General features: G+C 38.4%; 1 protein-coding gene across 2 annotated transcripts in view; it reads right to left on the bottom strand.

The window, feature by feature from the left end:
• Positions 1–11,620, bottom strand: part of SEC24D (SEC24 homolog D, COPII coat complex component) — a 100,713-nt gene that overhangs the window by 66,525 nt on the left and 22,568 nt on the right. For both annotated transcript variants that reach the window (XM_029941571.1, XM_029941578.1), the window contains exons 7-8: positions 6,274–6,385; positions 2,516–2,643 (exon numbers count right to left, since the gene is read on the bottom strand). In XM_029941571.1, coding sequence (XP_029797431.1) covers positions 2,516–2,643; positions 6,274–6,385 — 240 coding nt within the window. The remainder of the gene's footprint in view (positions 1–2,515; positions 2,644–6,273; positions 6,386–11,620) is intronic.

Genomic DNA, 11,620 nt, shown 5'->3' with positions numbered 1-11,620 from the left:
TTTGTCAAAAATTAATTGACCGTACATTTGTGGGCCCAGCTCTGGATTCTCTATTCTATTCCATTGGTCTATGTGTCTGTTTTTGTGCCAATACCATACTGTCTTGATGATGACAGCTTTGTAGTAGAGGCTAAAGTCTGGGATTGTGATGCCTCCCGTTTTGGTTTTCTTCTTCAATATAACTTTGGCTAAACGGGGCCTTTTGTGGTTCCATATGAATTTGAGGATAGTTTGTTCTAGTTTGGAGAAGAATATTGGTGCAATTTTGATGGGGATTGCATTGAATGTGTAGATTGCTTTGGGTAGTAATGACATTTTCACAATGTTTATTCTTCCTATCCATGAACAGGGAATATTTTATTTTTGGCGTCTGTTTGTCAAAATTTAGTGAATCATTTATGTGCATTTTACTGTAAATCAATTTTACCTCAAAAGGAAAAACAATCTATAAGAAAATACTAAACTCTCATTAATGATGGGAATGCTGGAGTATTTAGGGGGAAGTGTACTAATTAATGTCTTCAATTTACTCTGAAATGCATTTTTTTTGTTTGTTTTTTTGTTGTTTTTTTTTTGTTTTTTTGTTTTTGGCGCCCGAACAGGGACGAAATGCATTTTAAAAAGGCAGATTGATGGGGCAGATGAATCAAAAGGTGACAAAGTATAGTTAAATATTAATGGTATAATCTAGGTGGCAGATATATAGATGTTCACCATAAAATTCTTTCAAATTCTCTATATGTTTGAAAATTTTCATAATGAAATGTTGAAAATAGCAAAAAAATTACTTCTGGCTATTTGAAATCACATATGTCATATTTAACATGGATCCCTTTGCCATTACATATGGGTCTACCTTATCCTTAAGCACAGTGTTTCTAAAGAGCACTTTATAGACATTATATTAAATTTCTGGGCCCATCATATAAGAGACTATACTTAAAATAAGTATAGTAATACTGAATGTACTTCTTGACTTACAAGCATGAGACCATAGTGCATGTAAGATTGGCTTCGAGGAACAGCCCCTTCTATGCTCTGCTCTAACCTAGTTCACTTGATTCCCAAAGAGAGGGTAGCATTCTGCCACACTGTAATGAGAATGAATGAACATCTCAAAGGGTATGAAACGTAGTGCCCACATGGACACAGTCTCTCTTCTGTTTCCTCTATCCCTGAGGTGATGTAAAGCAGTCTACTCTTCCCCTTCTCTATGCCACCATATCACCCGTACCAGCTGGCAAGGCAAGCCCAAATAAGGGGACAAATCTGTTCTCTTGTGCAGATGGTCTGCCTTTTGCTCAGGTGCTATTAAGTGTTCATTAGATTAGCCAACTTCAATTTTTTTTAATGTTTTGTATTTATTTTTGAGACACAGAGAGATACAGTGCGAGCAGGGGAGTCAGAGAGAGAGGAAGGTACAGAATCTGAAGCAGGCTCCAGACTCTGAGCTAGTTGTCAGCAGAGAGCCCGACGCGAGGCTTGAACCCATGAAATGTGAGGTCATGACCTGAGCCAAAGTTGGACGCTCAACCAACTGAGCCACCCAGGTGCCCCCAAATCAGCCAACTTCAAAGGATCATTAAAGCAAAGCTGAGGTTTAGCTGGGAAGAGAATTGGGTGCAGCAAAAGGAATCCAAGTTCAATGTAGCTGACTGGACTAGTGCAGTGGGGTTATGGTCAAAGTTCCAGTCAGAATTAGAGCTTTTCCTCACCTTTTTGATTAGCTTTACTATAGTACCTTATATCACTGTGTGTATGTGGGTATCTACCATTCAGGGCATGAAAAGAAGGAATGGCAACAGTGTGAGGGATGTCTTAATCACAACATGCATAAACACCACCCTAATATCAGAGATTTTAATTAAGCACCTCAATGAACTATATGTGGGGTACATCTTTCCAACTCAAGACATATGCTTTCTAATCATACTGACTCTTTAAGTAGGAGTTTATGAGCAGATTAGCCCCATGACTATTAAAGCAGCTTAATAAGACCAGGGACCTCAGGTTCTGTTAACTTCTTTAACAAGAACACATAGATGTTGAGGCCCTGAACTAGGGTGTAAGGGCCACATGAGAGGTCTGAGAACTGTGTCACTCACTATATGACATTCCGTATTTTCTGAATATTCACATTTTACAACAGACCCAAAAGTGATCCAGTCCACTAGTGTTTGGTATACAAGTTGCCAAAAAAGATAGTTTGTCAGATTTTTATCTTCCTAGGGAATTAAATATTTATTCTATTGAATATTCACATCTATTTAGATGTGTTTGCACTATATAAATATTCTCAAATTTTCTGTTTATAATAGAGAATAAAAAAACAATGATAAAAGAAGAATTTTGGAACTGGTAAATTAGTGAATTGCTATCTTTTTCAAGATTTTATTTTAAGGAATCTCTATACCTAACATGGGGCTCAAACTCACAACCCTGAGATCAAGAGTCGCATGCTCCGCAGACTGAGTGAGACAGGCACGCCTTGAATTGCTATTTTTATCATTCTTACCTCATTTGAAGGAACCGTGGCAAAGGGTTTGATGACAGCAGCTAATGGAATCTGAGCTTGCTTGGCCATATCTGACGTGCATGGGAAACAGTAAGTTGTACAACGAATGTATCGAGGACTGGCGTTGCCTGAAGAGGTCAAAGGAACACGCTTAAAATTTTCAGAGAAAAAAATCTGCCCTATAATGTTTAAATATATATCAAAGTAATTCTAGATAACACATTGCCTTATTTATGTAACTTTCCTCATTTCTAAAAAAGGTAGTATTATGTAATTCTATAATCTATGCTTATATTTATATTTATTGAATGTCTACTAAGACTCAGATGCTAATTTCTTCCTTGTAGAGCCTATGTTCTTACAGAAGGTATAGACAATGACTATAAAACCCAGTAAATAAGTAAATTAAGTAGGTCATTAGAAATGATAAATGCTATGAAAGGGGTACTTTTGTGGGAGGCAGATTATAACTTTAAATAGTTGCAGAGTAGGCCTTATTTAAAAAGTAACATTTGAATATAAACTCTAAAAACCCAAAGGATTCCCCAGGGAGGAGCCTGGGGGCAGGACATGTCTGGCCTGATGGAGGACGTGTATCAGGAGGCCTGTGCAGCCGGAACAGAGCACGTGTTGGGCGTGGCAGTTCATGAGGAGCTCAGAGAAGTAACGAAGTTTGTACAGCAACCAGGGGAGATGGTGGTGGCAGAGGCTATTTTTATCATTCTTACCTCATTTGAAGGAACAGCCTGCCTGATAGCAGTAGAGGTACTAAGAGGTGGCCAGAATCTGGACATATTTTAAAAGCACGCTGATTGTTGATGGGAGTGATGTATGAAGTGTGTGTGTGTGTGTGAAGATGGGAGGTGAGAAAAAAAGATCAGGAATGATTCCACAAATTTTTTCACTTGAGGAACCAGAAGCATGAAGTTGCCATGAACTGACAGGAGAAAAGGGGAGATCAGGGATACGGCTTCAGACATGTCCACTTTGGGAACTCTACTAAGCAAGCCCACAGTGAAGCTGAGTAAACAACTAGGTATGTGAGTCTAGGCACTGGGATGAAGATACACATTTGGGAGTTTTCAGCATATAGATGGTATTTCAAGCCACAAAACTAGCTTAAACCACCGAAGGAATAAGTGTGGCCACAGAAAAGAGGATGGTGAAGAACTAAGCCCTGGGTCCTCTAACATAAGGAAGTCAGAGAAAAAAGGAGAAACCAGTTAGAGGATTGAGAAGGATAAAATCAAGCACTATCTGGTGTCCTAGAGGTGAAGAAAGTACCTCAAGGAAAAGCATGATTATCTGTGCCAGGTGGTGCTGCTGGATCAAAGCCACTGGATTTGCTTGTCATTTGAAATGATATGGATGGAACTAGAGAGTGTTATGCAAAGCAAAATAAGTCAGTCAGAAAAAGACAAATACCATATGATTTCATCCAAATGTGGAATTTAAGAAACAAAACAAATGAACAAAGGGGGAAAAAAACAGAGAGAGAGGAAAACCAAGAAAAAGACTCTTAACTATAGAGAACAAGCTAATGGTTACCGGAGGGGAGGTAGGTGTGGGGATGGGGATTAAGGAGGACACCTGTGATGAACACTGAGTAATGTATGGAATTATTGAATCACTACACTGTATACTTGAAAGTACTGTAACACTGTATGTCAACTAACTGAAATTTAAATATAAACTTAAAAAAAAAGACCTCTGGATTTAACAACATGGAAATTACTAGAGATCCAGAAGAGAGTTTTGGCAGAATGGGGGTGGGGTGGGAAGCCTGCCTACAGTGAGTTTGAGAGAGGAAGTAAGGAGAGGAATTGTCGATAATGCCTCCATGTTTTGTTGTGGAGGGGAGGAGAGAAAAGAAGGGTAGCTAGTAAGGGAAATAGGTCATGGAAACATTTTTATTCTTTGAGAGGGGAGAGTGTAACACCATGGGAATAATCACGTAAAAAGAGAGATACAATAAGGTAGACTTATTGTAGCAATATACTGGGGTACTGCACAGCAGGAGAGGCTGGCTTCCGACTGGAGCATAGAGCATTCCTTTATGGCCAAAAGCAGAACGGCAGAACATGGGTGCACATTACGGCAGGGACTGATCTGATGGTGAGAATTCACAGAAGGGCTCTTCTGATTATTCAGTTTTCTCAGGAAGAAGGTTGTCTGAGCAGCCAAAAGAAAGGTTGGGAGAGGAGGTATTGCAGGATTCAGGAAGGAGTGTGAAAGAGGAGAGTGGAAATGTGAAATGACTTGGCAAGTACAGTGTGCTGGGAAGCGCATGGTCCTGAGTTTGCATGGTCTACTGGGCACTGTGGCGGGGTCGGGAGCCTCTCCCTGGCCAGGTTCTGCAGCACAGGTGGGCCTGGGATGAGTGGAAGGTTGGACCCAAGACAGCTGAGTTTCTTCTGTTCAGCTTTAACCTACTATTGCCAGATTTTACTTTTTAGGACTAGCTAGAAATCTGGATTTTTACATAAAATATTCTGATTTTACATAATGGCAATGACTTCAGATAGAAACAAGACAAAATATTGTGCACGACAAATTAACATGACTGCAGGTGGAATCCAGCTGTTGTTGGTACGTTTCTGTCATCTCTCAGATCCTCTGCACCAGAGCCCAGAACTGAACTCATAAAGATGACGGTAACTGCCAGTGTATTAAGCACCATTCTAACACGATTACAGGTGAATTCATTTTAGTCTCACAAATGCCCTATGAGATTGATTACTGTAGGGCCCCATTTTATGGAGGAGAAAACTAAGGAATTTAAGTGACTTGTCAAAGGTCAAGGAGTTAGTAAATGAGAAAAGTGGTATTAGAACCTATCACAATTCTTTACTATATCCCAAATACGTTGGGTCCAGGTTATGAAAGCCTTGAATTCTGGATGAGGAATTAAGATCAATACTCTTGCCCACAGGTAATGATGGGACTTTTTTTTTTTTTTTTTTTAGGAAGGGTAAGATAATCACAGAAATGCTTGAAAAAAATCTAAACTACCCAGGCAGCTTCCAGCAGCAGGAAAACATTAGAGACAGGTGGGCTGGTCATTAACTGTTAAGAATCCAGAAAACTAACATGGGGTAAAACGAGAGTTTTGGCAGCAGAAATAAAAGAAAAAGAAATATTAGGCAATAAATGTACATATGCTCGAACCCAAACCCTATTATTTTACATATTTCATGTAACTCAGACCAAAAAGAAAAACTTAGACAAGATCTTCTTCATTATATCACACGATTTTACAACAGACTGTGAAATAAAGATTTTTGAAAAATTTCAAGTATATTGAACTATATCTCACCAGACATTCTTTAGACTTTTCTACAAGTGGAAAATAGAATTCAGTTGATCATACAGTCTCAGGACTTGAGTGATCAATGGCAAAATTGGTCCCCATTATCAGCTATAAAGAGGTTCCCCGTCAATGATAGGATTACTGAAGGGTATCAGTGTATCTGCTTTTTTAAAATGGTGAAATATTTTGGGGCACCTGGATGGCTCAGTCGGTTGAACATCCTATTTCAGCTCAGGTCATCATCTCATGGTCAGCGAGTTCAAGCCCCATGTCAGGCTCGTGCTGACAGCTCAGAGCCTAGAGCCTGCTTCAGATTCTGTATCGCCCTCTCTCTCTGCCCCTCCCCTGCTCATGCTTTCTGTCTCTCAAAAAATAAATACTAAAAAAAATTTTTTTAATGGTGAAAAAATTTCAAACCTCAATGAAAAAGATTTTTGAAAATAAATACCTTGGTCTTGTATCACACACTCTGTAGTGACCAGGGGAGGGACCTGGCCTCTGGTATTGGTGGCATAAACTTGTCCTCCTCTCGTGGCTCTGTCATTCTCGATCACCTGAATCTGATATATCAAGAGCAAGTTAAAGTAAGTTAAGACTCTTCCAAACATTCCCTCTCTTTCCCTCCCTTCCATTAGTCACACACACACACACAAACAGGCATTTTCTAAATCCTTTCAGTTCAATTCACATCAAATTCTCACTGAGAACCTACCAAGCCTTCAGATCCACCTTTGTTTACTTTCACGGTTTCAGAGCAGCAGCTGCTAAATTCTTTTCTGTGATACTTTGAACTCTGACCCTCAGGGAACTTTACTTTTATTCAATTTGGTCATTGGGACCTTAGGTAAGCATTAAAATATATAAATATATATATTCTGGTAGAAAAAGAAATTGAAAATAGCTTTTAAAGAAAACAGCTTTTGTAGTTAAAGGAAAATATACAAGGCTAAAAATCATTCAATTCAGAAGAAATGATTTACAATAAAACCTAAAATGCCTTTTTTAAGTTCCTCTTGATCCTCAATAGGTAACTTAAACATGGGAACACTATATCATTTGTTTTTTACTATCTCAAAGAGCAGGGTGGGGGATGGAAGAACTTGAATGGCAAATTGAGGATCAAGAAGAAAAAAAGTCTCTATGTTTTGTCATCTAATTTGGACACATTTCTCTACTAAAATATATACTAATGAATAATATAGAGATAAAACTTTGTCTTTTGTTGTAGTTATCTAGGGATGAAAATAATAAGCAAAATCTAGTAGCTGGAGTTAAGAAGACAAGAAGCCATCCTATTAATTACCTTCCTCTTCTTCTTTATGTTCCCCCTGCCCTCACTTCTTTTGTGACAAGAGACAAGAGGGTAAAAAGAAGAAAATAAAAAGACGGAAAAAACAGAACAATGTGACAAGTGCCCAGACTGTACTACATAGCTTTGGAGGATACATAGTTTTTAATATTCATAAAGAAATTATTAATATGAAAATTGTCTTCCCCAAACTCTGAAATGTTACCTTCTCCAGTTTCTCCTCCCATCTCATCCAAACCAGGCCCTAGTTGGCATTAATATCATTGGTTTTATGGCATAGCAGAGATTTAATTTAAACTACCTTTAAATCCACACATTTCGGTTTTTCTAATTTCATAGGAATTGAGTTCTTATTAGCGATATAGAATATGCTCCAAACAGAACTACTGTAAAATACAGAAGAGACCAAAAGCTACCATGGACAGAGACAAGAAGCAAACAGAAAACTCAAAACACTATTATATCCTATATTTCAACCCTAAGGTTAATCTGGTTCCTTCAACATTGGAGTACTTTTTATATAATCAACATTTATGGTAATCATTTCGATGAAGTGTCAAATATGAAAGCAAGTTAAAACACATAATAATCTACATATTGAACAGTTTCCAACCTTTAAATAGACTATATTTCCAAAAATACATATTTTTAAATTAGTTGTCTGCAACTTATGTTGCTTACAGCCTCCAAAGAAACAATGTCATATGTGGCAATTATATTTTTAAACTAATTCCCATCTTGGCTAGAATATTATAAAGGGAGTAAGAAATATTAAAACACTCCTAGTAATTTTGGAGGTGCCAGGGTGACTCAGTTGGTTAAGTGTTCAACTTCAGCTCAGTTCATGATCTCACAGTGTGTGAGTTTGAGCCCTGTGTCGAGCTTTGTGCTGACAGCTGGAGCCTGCTTTGGATTCTGCGTCTCCCTTTCTCTCTGATCCGCCCCTGCTCACACTGTCTCTCTCTCTCTCTCCTTCAAAACTAAATAAACATTAAAAAATTTTTAAAAACCACTTCTAGTAATTTTTAAAAATATACTATAGGTTCCTAAATTTTACCTCACATGTATGTTCTTAAAAAATGGGCTTGGAGATTTAACAATGTACAGAAATTTCAAAATTTTTTTTACTATGACTGTGTACTTAAAGGATTTTGATTTGAGGACAGTGACTTTTGAAAATGTCAAAGATATCTCAAAATGTACAGATTTCTTCTTTCCTTCAGAAGATCTGCCACTATAGTTACTTTTATACTTACCTGCTATGAACAGAGTATTCTGGGATCATAGAATTGGGAAAGAGAAAAACATAGATTCTCTTGAGAAAAATGAACAAGAGTAAGGGAGAAGCCAGGTAAGGATATGTGTGCATTCTTAAGGCCGGCTGCTCCAAGCAGAAGTGTGTGAGCTGCAGGGTGATGAGAAAGAGGGGAACAGGGCGAGCCCCACTTCTCAGGGGTCATCCTGCAGATACAGCAGGGAGTAAGGAGTTTCAGTGGTGATATCAGTGTTCTCACTCTCAAAATGTGCGTAATATCATTGTTCAAAAGGGCTGGAGTGATCCCTCAGCTCAGGACTGGCATGTGATAGGAATTTAGTAAACGTGATTTTACATCTTTCTTTCCAGAAGGAAGAGATTGTTTAGTCAGTTAAAGCATGTAACTTTGGTAATAGGAACATAAACAGGCTCCATCTGGTATTTCTATTTCATTTCTTTAATAATAAAAATAACACTGGACTGATCTGCAAGTGTATATTTTAAGGGTCTTGTATGAATCACGGAAATACTGATTATTGCTTTTGTTGTTAACACTCATTCATTCATTCAACAATGGTATGAATATATATACTGTGTACCAGGCTGTCTTCTAGCTGTTGGAGACACAACAGTGAGCAATACCAAATTCTTGACCTCAGGGAGCTAATATTATAGTATGAAAGAAAGACAATAAATAAATGTATAAATAAGATGCATCTATGTCAAATAATAATAATAAGTACTATGGATATGGAGTGATAGTACAATGGTACCAGGAACACTGGGGGTGAGTAATGAAGACAGGAAGAAAATGAACAAAGGAGCCATACCCTGCATGTATCTAGGCAGAGGAAATATCAAGTGCAAAGATCTTAAGGCAGGAGTACACTTGGCATGCTTAAGGAATAATAAGAAGGCTGGTGTGGCTGAAGCAAAGTGATGGAGAAGAATGGTAAGAGACCAAGTCAGAGGGATGGTGTGTGTGTGTGTGTGTGTGTGTGTGTGTGTGTGTGTGTGTGTTTGATGAGAGGTATGGGGGAGCCAGAGGTGGCAAATAGTGTAGGATTTTACAGGTCATTGTAAGAACTTTGGTTTTTAATGGGAGGAGTACTGAAGGTTTTATTCTGAGTCACAGCATGATCTGACTTAAAATGTGAATGGATGAGCCTGGCTGCTGTGTGCAGGCTAGAAGATCAGGGAAATCAGTTATAACAATTGAGGTGGAAAGATGATAGTGGCTTGAACCACGATAAGCACATACGGCAGGACCGAGACCAATAGAATTAGTTAAAGGAAAATGTGCAAGAAAGAAAGTGCCAAGGAGGACTCCAGATTCTGGGGCCTGTGGAACTGGAAGAATTGGACTGGAATCTAGATTTCAAGGAAACATCTTGATTAGGAATATCTGCATCTTCATTTAAAGCCATGTGACTGGATGGGATCACCTTTATCAGTGCTTCTTAGTATACCTAAGAATCACCTGGAGAGCTTGTTTGAACACAGATTCCAAGGCCCCACACCTAAAGATTCTGACTCAATAGGTCTGGAGTGGAGCCTATGAACATGAATTTCTAGTGAGCTCCCAGCTGATGCTGATGGTGCCATCCTGGGAGCAGCACACTTTTGAAGAGTGGCAACTACAGAGTAAATGTCAACAGAGAAAAGGACAGGTCCAATGACGAAGCGTTGGGACACTTCTAATAGTAGGAGGTGAGAGAGACAAGGTGAGACCAACAGAGGAAAAAAAAAAAGAGCCACCAGTGAGATGAGTAGAGACATAAATAAGTGATGGTATCGCAGAAACCAAATAAAAAAAGTGTTTCAAGGGAGATGGAATGAGCAGATGTGTCAAATTTCTGCTGATATGTTGAGATAGATGTGATGTGAGAATGGACATTAGATTTGGTAATGGAAGTCACTGGTGACTATTGTAAAGAGATCTATACTGGTGTAGGTTCAGGAGAAGACAGAAGAGATGAACAGAAGACAGAGCACAATCAACTCATCTGGAGATTTCTTGCTATAAAGAGCCAATAAATAAGGGGAAACTAGATAGAGAATTTGAGAAAAGCCAAGGGAGGCTTCTTTTATTAATGATGAAAGGTATTACAGGATATTTATATTCTGCTAAAAATGATCTAGACAGTGAAAAATTAAAGTTTACCTTCAAACAAGCATATATGATGCAGGAAAGAAGAAACGTGATGGTTAATGTAATATGTCAGCTTCGCTAGGCACAGTGTTTGGTCAAATACCAGTCGAGACTTTGGTTATTTTTGTGATTTACCCACTTATTCTATATTTATTTGAATATAAACTTGAAGTTTTGTGATAAAGCATCTGATCCTATAACATGTTAGAAATTAAGGTTTAGTAACTCTTAGTGCCTTAGTAGTGCCTTAGAAAAAAAAAGTTAATGTATTTAACATTTAATCAGTAGACTCTGAGTAAAGCAGATTACCCTCTATTATGTGGGTGGAATTCAACCAATCATTTGAAGTCCTTAAGAGAAAAAGACCAAGGGTCCCAAGGAAGAAGAAATTCTGTTTCCAGATGTCTTTGGACTTGAGCTGTAAAATTAACTCTTCTCTGTCCCTCCAGTCGGCTGGCCTGACCTTCAGATTTCAGACTTGCTAGTCCCCACAGCTGAGTGGGTAAATCCCTTAAGATAACTCTCTCAATAGAAAGATACATGGATAGATGGATGGATGGATGGATGGATAGGCAGACGATAGATAGATCGATAAGATATACATATATATCCTGTTGGTAGATAGGTAGGTACATAGACACATACATCCTGTTGATAGATAGATAGATATCCTGTTGGTTCTGTTTTTTTTGTAGAACTCTAATAATACAGGAGATATTTGCTGAAGATAGTTATCCTTGAGAGGCCATACGGAATCTAGGAGGTGATGGCCTTGGTTGGGAATATGGAGAGGGTCATTCATAGTAATGGGAGGAAAGGAGGATAAATGGGCACAGATGCAGGGAGATGTGGCAGTGGAGTATGCAGAGGTTCTTTCTGGATTGCTTCTATTCTCCCACTAAAATAAGAAGCAAGATTATCAGTAAAGAGTCAGAAAGGGGAAGAAGTGTTAGGAGTTTGAAGAGAGAAGAAATGATAGTCACCAGGAAAATGGGAGTGTCAGTGGAGTTGGGTGATGGTCTTCAAACTTACTACACATTAGAATTAGCAAGAGAGCTTCAAAAAAATCTCAACAGCCA

Source organism: Suricata suricatta, chromosome 1 (assembly GCF_006229205.1).
Source record: "Suricata suricatta isolate VVHF042 chromosome 1, meerkat_22Aug2017_6uvM2_HiC, whole genome shotgun sequence".
NCBI lineage: Eukaryota > Metazoa > Chordata > Mammalia > Carnivora > Herpestidae > Suricata > Suricata suricatta.
This window is presented reverse-complemented; position numbering and strand designations above follow the sequence as displayed.